The sequence below is a fragment of the Narcine bancroftii genome, chromosome 3 (assembly GCF_036971445.1).
Source record: "Narcine bancroftii isolate sNarBan1 chromosome 3, sNarBan1.hap1, whole genome shotgun sequence".
NCBI lineage: Eukaryota > Metazoa > Chordata > Chondrichthyes > Torpediniformes > Narcinidae > Narcine > Narcine bancroftii.
This window is the reverse complement of record NC_091471.1, coordinates 84,335,523-84,351,803: the sequence shown is the minus strand read 5'-3', so window position 1 is coordinate 84,351,803 and position 16,281 is coordinate 84,335,523. Positions and strand designations below refer to the sequence as shown.

Here is a 16,281-nt window from a genome sequence, read left to right as displayed (position 1 = left end):
AGTACAGGAGCTGAGATAAGGAACAAAAAGGGTACAGCAAAGGAACAGGTAAGGGCAGGTTTTTCTCATGTCTTTCTATTTTGTACACAGTGGGAATAGCAGCCAGGGCAGGGGCATGTTCCTCTTGCAGAATATGGCCAGTCAGGGAAACGAAGAGTATCCCTGATGATTTCATCTGCTTGAAGTGCATTCAGTTGCAGCTCCTTATAAACCACCTTAGGTAATGGATGGCACAGTTAGCATAGCAGTTCGCACAATTCCACACTGTCTGTAAGGAGCTTGTATGTTCTCTCCATGTGGGTTTCCTTGGGGCTCCGGTTTCCTCCCAGCCTTCAAAACATACTGGGGTAGTAGCTTAATTGGGTGTAATTGGGTGGCACGGGCACATGGGATGAAAGAGCGTGTTACCATGATGTATGTCTAAATTAATAAATTAATTGGAGCTGGAATCGGATGAACTCTGGACTAGGTGATAGACAGGAGTTACAGGGCCGCAATCACACCAAGGAGGCAGGAGGAAGGGAGCTGGGTGACAACAAGGAGAGGGAAAAGGAACAGTCAGTCAGTCAGTCAGTGTAAGACACCCCTATGGCCATTACCCTAAATAACTTGGTTACCATTTTCGAGACTGTTGGGGGGAACGAGCTGCCAGAGACAAGCTACAGCTGTTAGGTCTCTGGCATGGAGTCTGACCTTGTGGCTAAGATAGGAAGGGAAGAGAGGGGGTGAGCTGTAGTGATGGGGGAACAGATAAGAGGTTCTATGGAAGAAACCGAGAATCCTGAATAGTATGATGCCTCCCAAGTACCAGGGTTCAAAATATCTCAGAGAGAGTTCATGACATTTTCAAGAGGGAGGGTGAGTAGCCAAATATCATGGTCTGTGATGAAGTCCTGCAAAGAGAATTCAGGGGGACAGGCGTGAATTTGAAGGACAGGTCCTCTAGGCTTGTGATCTTAGGATTGTTGCCCATGCCACGTGTTAGTAAGGTGAGAAATGGGAAGATCATAATAGGTGGCTAAAGTGATGGTGCAGGATTGAGGGCTTTAGGTTTCTAGATCATTGGGCTCTCTTCCAGGGAATATGTGACCTGTACTGGTGGGACTGTTTGCATCTGAACTGAAGGGATATTAATATCCTTGAGGGAAGGTTTGCTTGTTCTACTCCCGGGGTTTTAAACTGGTTTGTAGGGGCACGTGAACCAGAATGAGAGGGCAGAGAAAAGAACAGATGGTGGATGCAATGTGTAGTGAGTTTGTGAGGAAGGACAGGCAGTGGAGGAAACATAAATGTGGTCAATTGGAGGGTTTGAAATGTGTTTATTTCAATGTAAGTATTAGGAATAAGGGAGATGAACTTAGAGCATGGATTGGTATGTAGAATTATGATTTTGTAGCAGGGGCATAGCCAGGCTCTAAAGATAGGGATAGTCAAGATAATGTAAACTATTTTGTAACTGTGAATACATCCTTCTCAGTGTAGTAACTGTAGTGCACCTCTATGGGGCATATATATGTGTATATGTGTGTGTGTGTGTGTGTGTGTGTGTGTGTGTGTGTGTGTGTGTGTGTGTGTGTGTGTGTGTGTGTGTGTGTGTGTGTGTGTGTGTGTGAACAGTTTCCTGAGATGGTGGAAAGCATCAGTAAGTAAAGTCTCTTCTGTTATTTGAATCTTGCATCTCTAGGTTATTTAAGAAGTCTCCCAAGTAACAGAGAGACATAACATGGAGTCAGCAGTTTTAGAGAACAAGAATAAAACCATGCAATTGATTGCAAGTCACTAAAATATTAAGGAGAAGAAGAGAAAATACAATTTCTGAAAAAAAATGGATGGAGCAACTGCAGTTCACCCAGTGATGGACGGGGAGGCTGAAAACATTGATGAATCCTTTAAAAAGTTTAAGCAGAAGTGCAATTTATCATTCAAAAGCTATTTTCAAAGCAACAGCAGAGGAGAAGGTCAGTTATACACTTCTCTGGACAGGGGAGTGAGGTATTGACTTATTTAATAGCTGGGAGCTTACAGAGGTGGAGAAAATTGATCCAGAGCAGATATTTGCAAAGTTTGTTTCTCACCTTGAACCCAGGTCTAATTATAGAATTAAATGCTATGAATTTCAAGGCTTAATGCAAGAGACTGATGAAACTGTTGATAAATTCCTCACTAGACTAAAATTTATTGCTGCAAAATGAAGGTTTAAGGATATAGAGGAAAGATTAGTTGATCTGGGGGTGTGCCCATCCCGAAGTGCAAAAGTCTCGAACAGGGAAGGTGGTCAAAGCTATAGACACAGCCAGAGCCTTTGAAGCCATGAAGATGCAAATGAAATCCCTATCCATGCAGACTCACCCACAGCAAAGAGAAAGAAGGGTTGATGCTATAAAGAACACAATCAGAAAAGTGCAAATCCCCAGGTCCTGCAGGAAGTGTGGCAGACAACACTCCTTCGATGACTGAAACAAATGCCCCGCATACAGTTCTGAATATAGAGCCTGTGGTAAAGCAAACCACTGGGCGAAGATGTGCAAGTCTGATATGAAGAAAACAATGATACCAGTGAAGAAAAAAGACAAACAATGAGGTCTCCGACACCCAGATACTGGACATAGAATCCATATACCTTCACGAGATGTTGGATGAGATGAAAGAAGGAAGTAAGTTGCACACAAGGATCCAAATACAGCGGACAATCCAGAACATGCCTACGATATTTAACCTAAAGTTGAAGCTGGATACTAGATCACAAAGCAACGTCCATCCACTCAGACTCTTCCACCAGATGTTCCCAGAGAACATAATAAAAGGGTATCCAAAAGACGGTGCATTGGAAACAGCAAATGTCACATTAACGGTCTATGGTGGACCCATGATCAAGCAGCTAGGGAGAGCTAAGATCAATGGCTGCCATAAGAGAAAGAACATCCTCTGTACATTCTACGTGGTAGATGCAGACAGACCAGCAATTTTAGGTCTGGATAGCTGCCGGGAGTGCAGTTGATCTCTGTCAATTATGAGATCCAGACAAAGAAGATATCCAAAAGGATCAACAGAAACACATAACAAAAAGTGGAAATGATTTCTGCAGAAGTACCTGTCAGGCCATGGCACACAGTGGGAGCAGACTTATTCACTGAGAATTGGGATCTAAGTTTCCATTCATCAAAAGGATGAGAGATCTGAGAGTGTCAACTATCACCTCAGAAATGAGAATGCTCCTTGCTGAACAAGGAATTCCTGAGCAAGTAATATATGACAATAAAACACACATAGTTCACGTCACAAGAATTCAGAAAGCTTGCTGCAGAGTATGGGTTTGTTATCTGTACATCAGCCCCATCCTACCCCAAAGGCCATGGGTTCATTGAGAGAAAAGTGGAAACTGAAATTCTCACTAGTTAAATGTCGTGAAACAAAAGAAGACCCATCCCTAACTCTTCTATCATTACAAGCAACACCTTTAAGGGCTGACATGAAGAACCCGACAGAACTTGTAAATGGCAGGAGATATAAGACAACTCTGCCAAGCAAACTACCCCCTCCAGAAGACCAGGAGGAAACCAGAGAAGACTAGCTGACACACAAGAAGAAGGACACCAGCATTATAACAAACATTGCCAAAACTCTTCAGAGTGCACATTCAAGCACCGATGTTGAAAACATGGACCCCAGCAAAGGTCATTAGAGAAGCTGAGACACCAAGATCATACATTGTGGAGCAGTCTCTGGCAATCAGCTGAGGAGGAACAGAATTCACATCGAGCTGACTTAAGATGTGATGAATCAAAAAGCTTTAATAACAGCAAAGCCTGCAACTCCAATATCAAGTGAGGTACTGAATGAAGAGACCACAACCACTAATACCGAAACATCAACACAGCAGCAACGCAGAGCCCAACGGTCACAGCCAAATCCACAAGATGGCGAAGGAACATACTGCTGCCAGTGCGATATCGATAAGACCTATTTAAAAATAGTTGTGTAAATAAACTAGTGTATACATTCAGTTACTTAAGTTACACTGGAAAGAAAGTGATAAAGAACGCTAAATTTTTCTTTATCTTGAGATGGAGGGATGTTATAGAGTCAGGATAATATGAAGTATTATCCTTCTCACTGTAGTGCATCACTGTGGGCTGTATGTCTATGTGAGTGTGTGAACAGTTTTTTGAAATGGTGAAAGACATCAGTAAGTAAAGTATCTTCTATTATTTGAATCTTGCATCCTTAAGTTATTTAAGAAGTCTCCCAACACAGAGACATAACAGCGGGGAACTGGGTTGGTGGGGGGGGGGGGGGGGCAGCGACGTCAGACTTGTGGGGAGAAGGCACCACCTCTGAAGAATATGCTCATGGGCAACATTTGCTCCCTGCTTCCCTCTTCCCCCCACCCCCCACCCTCCACCCCCCCTGCCGCTACACCACTGCATGGTGGCTGTTCCAGAGACATGGCTGATGCAAGGAGAGGATTGGCTGATGCAGGTACCAGGAATGTTTTAAAAGTGATAGAGGTAAAAGTGGGGGATAGTCAGATTATTAATATCTCAGCTGCAGAATAGGAAAGCGTTGCAGAAGCATTGTGCACTAAGTCAGTGTGGTTGGAAGGGAGTGATCATTGTATGGAAAGTAGTGTGTATGCCCCCAAATACTGTACATGCTGGCATAAAGGATGACCCTGTATAGGACGTTCCAGATTTCCCACCTAAAATGTAGAACTTGAGCTATACCCTTTGTATCAGGTGGACCCCCCCCCCCCATGTCTGGCATTTTCCATTGACCAGTAGAGTGATGCTGTAACTATTTGAATACCAAATTACCCTATAAAGGTTCAAATTTTATTAGCATATTTTAAAATAAACCATCATCAGCTCCTGTAACAGGCCATTTAAGGGCTTTACAGAGCCAATGGAAGTCGGACTGGGCAGATGGACCCAGCGGAGAGCAGGGGAAGGGAGGGCATTGAGACTTCGTTGGACATATTGAATGGCACCTCCTTACTACAAGAGGGGTAGATTAGTTAGAATTTGTTATGTGTGTCCAAGAAGAATTCCTGACACAGTATTTGCACAAGTTGGCTAGAGGAGAGGCCATACAGGACCTAGTCATGGGTAATGAACCTGGTCAGTTGACAGAATTCTTTGTGGGGGAGAATTTTGGTGTAAGTGACCACAACTCCCTGACCTTTAGTATAGTTATGGGAAAAGATGGGAGTAGACAAAATGGTAAAGTGTTTAATTGGGAAGTGCTAATTACAATGGTGTTAGGCACGAACTGGGTAGAGTGAAGGTAGGGCTGCTTAACAATAAATGTGGCAACATGTGCCTTGAGCCAAAGGAGGTTGGGGATGTCCTAAATTAATACTTTGTTTCAGAGTACACCAGAGAGGGATCTTGGCCAATGTGAGGTTAGTATACAACAAGCCTATGTTCTGGAGCATGTTGAGGTTAAGAAAGAAGTGCTGGATCTCTTACAAACATCGGGATTGATAAGTCCCTGGAATTGAACAAGATACCAGTTACCAAAGAAAGTGAGGAAAGAGATTACTGGGGCTTCAGCAATGATCTTTGTGTCATCCCTAGAAACATGGGAGATACTGGAGTATTGGAGAATGGAAATGTGGTCCCCTTGCTTAAAAAAGGTAATAGGAAGAATCCTGGGATTTATGGACTAGTGAATCCTTACATCATTGATGAGAATGGAAAGGATTCTTAGGGACAGGATTTACAAGTATTTAGGGAAATATAGTCTTCTCAGGGATAAACAGCATGGCTTTGTGAGGGGTAGGTTATGCCTCAGAAGCCTAATTAATATGTTTGAGGAAGTAATAAAATATAGATTGATGAAGGTAGAGTGGCAGATGTGGTGTATATGGATATTTATCAAGGTTTCCCATAGTAGACTCATTCAGAATGCCATGAGACACAGGACCCATGGAACCTTGGCTGTGTGGATTCAGAATTGGCTTGCCTGCAGAAAGCAGAGGATAGTAGTAGAAGGAACATATTCTGCCTGGAGATCTGTGACAAGTGGAGTTCCACGAGGATCTATTCTGGGACCCCTATTCTTTTTATAAATGACATGGATGAAGAGGCAGAGGGATGGCCCAGTAAGTTTGCAGATGATATAAAGATTGGAGGAGTTGTAGGTAGTACAGAAGGATTTATTGTATGTTACAACAGGTTATAGACAGGATGCAGAGTTGGGCAGAATAAAGGCAGATGGATTTCAATCTTGATGAGTGTGATGTGCATTTTGGAAGGTCAAATTTGAAGGAAGAGTACATAATTAATGGCAGGATTCTTAACAGTGTGGAAGAACAGTTTTTTTAAATCTTTTGTTTTGTCTGGTGTAGGAAGGGCATAGCTTTGTGTTGTCTTCGTTTGTGTAATCTCGTGATATGTAGGCAGCATTATGGTTTGGAGGAATGTTATTTTGTTTATTACTGTGCACTGTTTTACAGTCTGGTCTTAAATGACAATAAAAGCATCATATTGTATCCTAACAGAGGGACCTTGGTGTTCAAATCTATTGATCTTTTAAGGTTTTCATGCAGGTTTATTGGGTAGTTAAGAAGGCCTATGGTACGCTAGCCTTCATTAGTCACGGGATTTAGTTCAAGAGTTGTGAGGTAATGTTGCAGCTCTATTAAATACTGGTTGGACCACACTTAGAATATTGTGTTCAGTTCTGGTGCCTCATTACGGGAAGGATTTTTAAGCTATGGAGAGGGTGCAGTAGAGATCTACCAGGATGTTATCTGGATTGGTGAACGTGTCTTACAAGGCAAGGTTGACAGAGCTAGAGCTTTTCTCTTTTTGCAGAAGGATGAGAGGTGACTTAAGGGAGGTCTACAAGATTATGAGAGGTAAAGATAGGGTGGACAGCGAGCATTATTTTCCCAGGGCGACAACAGCAAACACCAGAGGACATCTGTACAAGGTTAAGGGATGAAAGCTGAGGTGAGATCTCAGGGGTAAGGTGTTTTTTTTTTTTACACACAGGTAGTGGGTGCCTGAAATGTATTGACAGGTGTGGTGGCAGAGGCTGGTACAACTGGGACATTTAAAAGACTCTTCGACAGGCACACTGATGCAAGAAAAATAGAGGGCTATGGGTGTGAGGTAGGGAAGTTTTAGTTAGTTGAGTACATTTATATAGATCAGAGCAACATTGATGGCTGAAGGACCTGTACTCTACTGCAATGTTTTATATTTACTTCATTTTCAAAATGATAGCTGATGACCATGTGCTGGCATTTTGTAAATCTGTGCTTTTACCCTAGCTGTCATTTAAACTATTTTTCCTGCAGATATAGTTTTATTCTCTTTTTAAATTAAATACAGTGTTGTCCTCTCTAAAGAACCAAATTGTCAGAGAAGTACCAATTGTAAAAAGGCATGAATACAACCAAGAAAGAAAGGAAGGGCAAGCACTTGAGGGAATTGTGACTGTTTAGAAAATTATCAGGCCCATCTTAATTCTGAAGTCCAGAAATATCCTTGACCACTGCTTTCAATATCTAGTCATTTCACAAGTGATTTGAGAAGTTTCATCTGTCAACACGATTGACGCTGCTTCCTATCTATCCCCAAGGCATTCTCCAATATGATGACAAAATACCTGTCATTTATGTTTTTTAGATAGAATTTACATGATTTTACCAGTCTGAAGAATTTGAAGTTCTCGGCATTGGTCGTTCACATACGAATGACCAAACTTTGAAATCTCTGTTTCCTTATGTGTGTTTTGACAGCATACCAGAAGTGCGGTACTTAAAGAGGCAGAACTTTCAATGGATGTCATCAGTATGTGCTATTCATTCGCCTGTTGTTCATGGAATGCCTGTAGTTAAATTTAGATTGAAGGTGTTCTGGGAAATTTACTAGGGGTATAGAAAGTAAAGTATCAGAATGGGAATGACACCCTCATTCCCGTTCTGACCTTATTTGTTACACAGCATGCGTTCCAGGAAAATGGCAATAACTTCCTGGAACACAGTGGCTGTGTAAAAACAAAACATAATTAAAATGACCATTAAAAAAACGTTACTAATTTTGAACAGGGATTTTATAGAGTCTAGGTTTGAACATGCAGTGGGTTATGGTCGAAATTATTAAATCACCTTCAAGCAGAAAGTCAACTGTGAAGTGCAATCCACACTGAAAGTTCTACTGCAGCCCACTGATTCACTACTCCATGTATGGCTATTTCACTTCAGAACAACAGCTTCAAATGGAGTGGAGTTCTTATGATTCGCCACACTGACGACTGAGCCTTGCATTAGGCGTAAACAAGAAAATTGCTTTCCCTGTGATTCCGCAATAAATTGGTGCTTGACACCCACATTTAATGATGTTTATTTGCATGTTTGAATTTTAAACCAGTGAAATTTTCCAGATGATCCTAACAAACATAGTTCCTTGTTATCAAACCCATGGTCAGAAAAGTGGTTTGGCTTGAAAGGTGAAGAGTGGATAGCCTGTGTCATATTATGGGTCGAATTGCCCTGTGCTTCAGCACAGTCTAAGCAGCTCCACTGCCGGAATACTTAGCATCATTTTCTTGCAGTTCTATTCCTCTGCATTTCAAAATTATTTGAAAACATCTTCAAGGTCAATAATGACTGACTTTGCTGATCATGTCATTACTGGAGCCTAAGGTGAACAAATGCAGAATGAAGACGATGGAAAGGGCACGTATTTTTGGGCAGATCAGATCATAGTATTGTGCACTGATTGCAATGGGTTTAAATGATGGAATAAGGAGTAGATGGTCCTGAAGAGAGCTGTAGAAGTGCGGGTTGGAGGGATAAGAAGTTTGCCACTCAAGGCTTCAGTCATGCTTAACTTCTCACCTATTTTCCTTTCAATTTCACAGTGAAAGTTGAAATAGGAATGTAATCAGCAAGGTCAATTATGCTTGTCTAATGGAGTTTCAAATAATTTTGAAGGGCACTGAAAGAAACGACTGAAAAATAAACTTAAGTATTTAGCAGGGCAGCTACTTAAATTATGCACAGAAACTGTGGGCAATTCAGGCCTTTCACCACAAATTGCATTAAAAAAAGCTTGTAATTCATAGTGGTTCCTTGTCAAAATATGTCCTCTCCTATCTGAAGGAAAAGATGACAGGCAGAGAAGCAAACAGAAAGAAAAAAAATCCCTGCAAGGCTGAGAACATCAGAATACTATTTCAAAAACAATGGAGATAAGAGAAGGAAACTGAGAGATCACCTTGTTACAGGGGATATTAGAATGGATATGGATAAATATCTCTTTAAGAGAGATAGGTTGTGGGGGGTTTAGTGTGTAGGTCACTTCACAAAAGACATCTCATTTAAAATGCAAGAATTTTGCTGAAGCTCGACGTTGAGGCTCCGGTTGATTTTGCAGGGACAATGGAACTGATTTGGAAAGAACTTCAAAAGGAGGTGCAAATTGGAACAGAGTCCAGGCTCAAGTACTGATGAGCTCTTTCCAAGAATGGGTTTGGAGCCTTGGGAGAGGTCATTTGATTTTTATGAGAAGCCAGACGAAAAAACAAAAAAGGATTCTTCTCTCAGAAGCCCCTTTCATACTTGCAAGTGATCCAAGGAATCAAACACCAATCAGCCTTTAAAGTGGGAAGTGTGAAAGCAAAACCAACTCAACGCCGGTGTCAGATTACATAATCTCATGCTGGGGACTGATGGCCTTGATCCCTAGTCCAATCCCCAGCATCTGCAGTTGCCGACGTTGCAATCAGGCAAGTGTGAAAGGGGTAATTGCATTGTAGGATTGAAATTACCCAAGTTTTTGTGTGAGTGCAAGAAGAAAAGATTAAAATGAAGGTATAAACTTTGCCATGGGAAAATCACAATGGGGGGGGGGAGAGAGAGAGAGAGAGAGAGAGAGAGAGAGAGAGAGAGAGAGAGAGAGAGAGAGGGGAAATAAATAGCTATAAATAGCAATAGCAGACAATTTTTAAACAGCATGGGAAAATTGGTAGCGCTATAGCGCGCAATTTATAAAGACCATGGGAAAAAAGCTATAGTGGACCTGATTTCCCAGAATGCCTTGTGGCAAAGAAGCCCCTGTATGAATGCTCCATGTATGCAGCCGGGCTTACAGCCCTTTCTCCACCTCATGGAATTCTGGGACTGCAGGTCTATCATCATTTTTTCCCACAGTATTTATATATTGTACGCAATATAACCATATAACTGTTCACGGCGTGGAAACAGTAGGGTTACCAATGTTCCCACGCTATATAAATTGGGCACTAAAGTGCTACGAACTTTCTCACCCTGTTTAAATATTGTCTGCTATTTCTAGTTATTGCTTCTGCTTTCCCATGGTCCCTTGTAAAGGTTTATATAGGTCAGAACAACAACAACAGGAGCTGAAGGGCTCATACTGTGCTGTACCTAATTATGTTATAATTAGGCATGATTAATTTTGTTCAAATATAAGATCATAATACATTGATCAGGACTTAGGGCAGGTCCAGCATCACTTTATGCAACATGACGTCACCAGTAGAAGGTAGAACAGATCTAACCCTGGGGATAGCTCCTTGCAAGTGTGAAAACATGCAGTGTCCCAGTTAGGAGTGGTCAAATGTGACAAGCCAAACCCCCATTCCTATTCCAGGACACTGAACAACCAATTAGTGGGATGTAAGTGTGAAAGGAGAGAGAGAGAGAGAGAGAGAGAGAGAGAGAGAGAGAGAGAGAGAGAGAGAGAGAGAGAGAGAGAGAGAAGAGAAGAGAGAGAGAGAGAAGTCCATTCTACAGTTGCAGTTGAGGCTGCAAAATGGCAAAGTGGCAGACTTGTTGAAAATCCCATTTTGAAGAAGGGTTGTGAGTTCTGAGTTCAGCCTGTTCAAAACCCTTGAAGTCCTTACAAAAGGAAATGGCTGGCTAGAGTGTGTCTCCTGAAATAAAGGAAACAAGAGGAACTCAGTGGTGACCTGGAAGAGGAGGTTATCATTTGGAAAACCCATGATGGGGTAAGTTTCTTTGACAAGACACTGAAGTGACTGATTGGAGGAAATCAGTTTATGTTTGTCCAATGAGCAACAAATTTCTCTCTGAAACCAACAAGAACCTTTTTCAGCAATAAGCTTTAAGCTCCAGAGCCTGGTGAAGATTTATAAATGTTAAATTCTGTGCACAGTATAAGAATTGCCTGATACCAGTGAACTTGGAGAAGTGAAAAGTGAATGATTGGACAGTGAAACAGAGAACTTTCCTGAACATATACATATTACAAACATGTGCACTTAGAATTAGGGGGTTAAGTTAATAGTAATAAATTTAAGAATGATCCTGTTATTATTTTTAAAGGAAAAAGCAACTTTTGTTTAATTAACCATTGTCTTGGTGAATTTCTATTGCTGTTGGGTTTTGATATCCTCTGGGCTCGTAACAACATGCAGCATGTATAATGTCATGGAGATTTACTATTATTTATTAAAGAAACGGACATCAACAAATTGTTTGATTAAGATGAAATGCCATTGCTGATAAAATATTGCATTATGAGATCTTACTCACCAGTCCTGCACTGCATTGAAAGATTCTTCATTTGTGATGTCGTACATCAAGATAAAGCCCATAGCTCCACGATAATAGGCTGTGGTGATAGTCCGGTAACGCTCCTGTCCTGCTGTGTCCTACAAAAAAAACAAATCGCAATCAACATGAAGCCTCAAATTTTTTGTTTCTGTAATTCAAATAAAACTGCTGTAGAACCATGGGGATATATACGTTCTTTCAGACATATTTGGAATTATATTGCATTGGCCTCGCTTGCAAACTGGATTTTCTTTTGACTAAAACTCAGTAAAAAGATATTGGAAATAAATCAAGGCTTGTTGCACATGGATGCTGTTGATTTTTACAAAATGAGCCTATAATTCAAATAAAAGGTTCTTGTAAATGTTGCTCTGGTGTATTTGAAATTAAATATTATGAAAACCCTTGCTGTGTATAGGAATCCTAAAGCCATAGGCCATTAGCAATATCTTTTCACCTGAACTGGATTCCAGCTCAGATTGGCAGCCACTATCAATCATCCATACTCCTCTAGGAAATGTACATGACAGCTTTGAACAAGTTCATGGTGAATGTCAGCCAAGGAAAAGTGCTGCTTCTAGCTTCACAGTCTTGAAAAGAGATTACAAGAAGAACAAATGCGAGAAATGCAAGTGAATTATTTTGACCTGAGAATATTGAATGCCGAAGCTTGGTACACAAAAAGGTGAGAGAGTAAAAATGTGCATTTTTAAAACTGAAATCTAGTTGACAGTGACTTCTTCAGCCTATAAATTTCTATGATTTGTTTTTTTAAGGCTGCAAACATTAACCCACAGAACCAAAAACACTGAAAACATGTCAGTGATACACAAATTTGCATTGTAAACAGGAAATACAATACACAAATGTGCTGGAGAAACTCAGCAGATCACGCAGCATCCAGGAAAGGAAAGGGTGCTAACGTTTCAGGCCTGGGCCCTTAGTTGGGTAAAAGCAAAAGCAGGCAGGTGCCTGAATAAAAAGGTGAGGGGAGAAGAGGAAAGGAAGGAGAAAGGGTCGGGGGAGGGGGGAGCACAGCTTAACAGGCTAGAGGTCAAAGGTGGAGGTAAGAGGGTGGAAGGGAAAAAAATGAGAAGTGATTTGGAGAAGGTAACTCCCATAGGAGAGGGAAGGGAAGGGGTTGGAGAGCTGGAAAAAAGGAGACAGGGATAGGGAAAGAGAGATGAGGGAGAAAGTTAACAAAAATTGAAGAAGTGAATATTAATACCATCTGGTTGAAGAGTGTCCAATTCGAATATTAGATGTTGTTCCTGCAATTTGTGAGTAGCTTCAGTTTGGCAGTGCATGAGACCTTGGATATACATGTTGATGTGGGAATGAGTTATGGAATTAAAATGGTTGGCTAATGGGATGTCCTTGCTATTGCAGCAGACAGAGCAAAGGTGCTAAATGTAAGATCTCACAGTCTGCAACCACACTCATCGATGCACTGGAGGAGCACTAGATCGAGTAAATGACCCCTGCAGGTTCACAAGTGACCTGTTGTTTCAGCCCCCAAATGCTGGTGAAGGAGGTGGAGTGGGTGCAGGAGTATGGAAATGGGCTCAAGTGCCTCACTGTTGAGGAATCTGATGGTAGAGAGGTAGCAGCTGTTCCTGAACCTGGTGGTGCGAGTCATATGGCACCCATATATTTTTCCTGATGGCAGCAGTGTGTTAGGTGGTGTGGATCCTTGATGATTGCTGCTGCCCTCCACTGACAGTGTTCCCTGTAGTTGTACTTGAGAGTGGGGAGGGCTTTGCCTGTGATGTCCTGGGATGTGTCCACTACCTTTTGCAGGGCTTTACACTCAGGGGTATTGGTGACCCATAGCAAACTATTTTGCAGCCGGTCAGCACGCCTTCCACCACACCTCTGTCAAAATTTGCCAAGGTTTCTGATTTCCTATCAAACCTCTGAAAACTCCTGAGGAAGTTGAGGTGCTGATGTACTTGAGGAAGCATGCAAAAGTCTTAGACAGGGGTAGAGGTGCATGTTACAGATTTCAATCGAAGCTGTTCCCATTGGCAGATGATTTGAGAACCAGGTTTAAAGCGAAGGGGAAAAGCTACAGGGGGAATGTGAGGACTTTCCTGGTGTTGACTGATTAAATTAGGAACTTATTGCCTGGATGAATAGTGGAAAGAGAACTGATAAAGGGGATAGAGTTTGAGAAGAAGTAATTTGAACGGTTTTGAGGACTTATAAGGAATGACACACTTTATAGGCTGAATGGAATCCTTCTGTGCAGTAATCATATTTTTCCATAATTGCATTAGCAGAATTTGGATAGGTAATGCAATCTAATTTAAATAATTATCCAAAACTATTAATTGATTTCATTGAGGTATTAACCAGGTTTATGATTTTCTGTACCAAACTGTGGGAAGCACTTATGTCACCGCAGACAGCTTGGGAACCAGAGGGACAGTCTCAGTAAAAATATGAAGTACCTGTCAATGAAAATTAACAAAAATCAATCCTGCATGCAGTGGATTTCTTGATCATTGAGAGTTTTGTTTTGTAAAATTTAATCTTAAGTTGGTCTCATTCAAACATATTGATTGGATTTGTTTGTGGGCTTGTCATCAATTGTTGCCAGCCAAGAAAACAAATGAGCTGCTGGAGGAAGTAGTTGAAGCAGGTACTATTGCAACATTTACAAAATATTGGACAGATACAAGGATAGGATAGGTTTATAGGGATTTGGGCCAAGCACAGGCACATGGGACATTTTGGTGGTGTGGGCAAATCGGGCCAAAAAGCCCTTTTCCACACTGTATGATTGTATATTGTAGATCCATGGCTCCATGTCAAAATAAAGGAAAACTATTTTATAGTACCTTATTTTAAATAATTTCTCAGCATTCATCATCAAGAGTCCTCAATAATTTAAAATTATATGTGATTAATCTTTAACATAGATATCGACTTTCAAATTCAGTCAATTCATGTATCAGCATGTTTCATGCAGAATTTACCATATTGACAACATACAAGACTCACAGGCATATAAGACCCCATTTCAGAGGGGAATATTATGAAATTTATCTTTACAGGTAAGTATTTAATGCTATTGAAATATAGATCAGAGTCAGGGCTGGTGGCAGGCTGTCAGTGGGAGTGGGGCTGAAGGATTGGTGTCAGGGCTGGTGGAGGGCTGTCGTGAGGGAGCAGGACAGTAGGATCGGTGACAGGGGTGGTGATGAGCTATCAGGGGAAGCAGGGTGGTGGGATCGGTGACAAGGCTGGTAGTGGGCTGTCGTGGGGGGGGAGCAGAGCAGCAGGACCAGTGAGGGGACCAACAGCAGGCTGCCGGGAGAGTCACCCAACAGCTCGGCTCCAGCTTCCACACTGGATCCCACCGCCCGCTCCCCCCGACAGCCCATCGACAGCTCCCAAAAATTGATGGCGGTGATGCTAGTGAGCCATGCAGCGACGATGATCTCTGTCGGTGTTACTCACCATTATCACCCTAATTTCAACCTCACATATAAGACCCAGGGGATATTTATGAGCCTTTTTTTTAAATGCCGTCAAATAGGGTAATATCAATCTGCACGCTCATAGCCAATTACGTTCCAACCATATAGTTGTGAACCATAATGGGTTTCAGAAGAATCAAATGCAGAAAAGCCATAGACTAATGGTAGAGTCTTTCACATTTGATTCTTTGACAAAACATGATGAATTACTGTAAAATATCATATTGTTTTAACTCCACTGGCCTTCAGCAGTTGTGTTGATCTCCATAATGAATCATAGCTGAATGCAAAACTGGATTTATATATTTCTCAAGTACATAATCAGTCAGTAAAAATTGGCATTAAAATGTGGTGGATTAAAGTGCTATTGGTTTTTAAGGAACTAAATCTCAAATCACACTCAGAAACATTGACTTACACTCGCAAACAAGAAATCTGCAGATGCTGGGGTTTAGTGCAGTGCAGAAAAGTGCTGGAGAAACTCAGCAGGTGACACAGCATGCATGGACAGCAGTAATCAGTCGGCATTTCAGGCCTGAACCCTTCTTCAGGCACTGTATGCTGAAAATCAGATAGGTGCCCAAATAAGGAGGTGTGGCAGGGAAGGGGGAAGATGCATATGTTAGCAGGTGATATGTGAGTACAGGTGAGAGTGAGAAGTAGCTGAGAGTTGATGGGGAAGAGGGCAGAGGGCTGAGAATGATGCTTTCTGATAGGAGAAATGAAGGGAAGAGAAGGGCCAGCAGGAGTGATGAGGGAAAATGAAGTTACAGTTGGGGGGGGGGGTTGGGCATGAGAGGTGGGTTACCAGAAATTTGAGAAGTCGCTATTGATGCCATCTGGTTGGAAACTGCTGAGATGGAATACAAGATGTTGCTCCTCCAATTTATGTGCAGCCTAAACCTGGCCATATACAAGGCCATGGAGGGACATGTCAATGTGGCATTGGGGTGTGGAATTGAAGTGGTTGGCCATTAGGAGATCTTGCTGTTGGATCGAACTCAGCATCATAGACCTGAACTACTATAGCATCTTTTTATGGCCCCAACTCAAAGTGCTGTATCATCAATAAAATATCACTGTAATATTGGGGTCCCGAGTCTGAATAATGACATCATTTCACATTTGAATGACAATTCTCTGTGGGATTTTGGAATGCAACAACTGGAATTTTGGCACACTGAGGAACTAACAGAGTAGCCATATTACTGCTTAGGACATTACTCCACCAAATAAAGCCCA

The 16,281-nt window shown here is 41.7% G+C and overlaps 1 protein-coding gene across 7 annotated transcripts in view; it reads right to left on the bottom strand.

Moving 5' to 3' along the window:
• The window catches only part of LOC138757319 (ras-related protein Rab-3C), a 155,278-nt gene that overhangs the window by 35,065 nt on the left and 103,932 nt on the right, over positions 1-16,281 (bottom strand). For all 7 annotated transcript variants that reach the window (XR_011353498.1, XR_011353500.1, XR_011353499.1 and 4 more), the window contains one exon: positions 11,534-11,652. Coding sequence is in view for 4 of the 7 variants with exons in the window: in XM_069924450.1 (XP_069780551.1) it covers positions 11,534-11,652 (119 nt within the window). In the remaining 3 variants the exon portion in view is untranslated. The remainder of the gene's footprint in view (positions 1-11,533; positions 11,653-16,281) is intronic.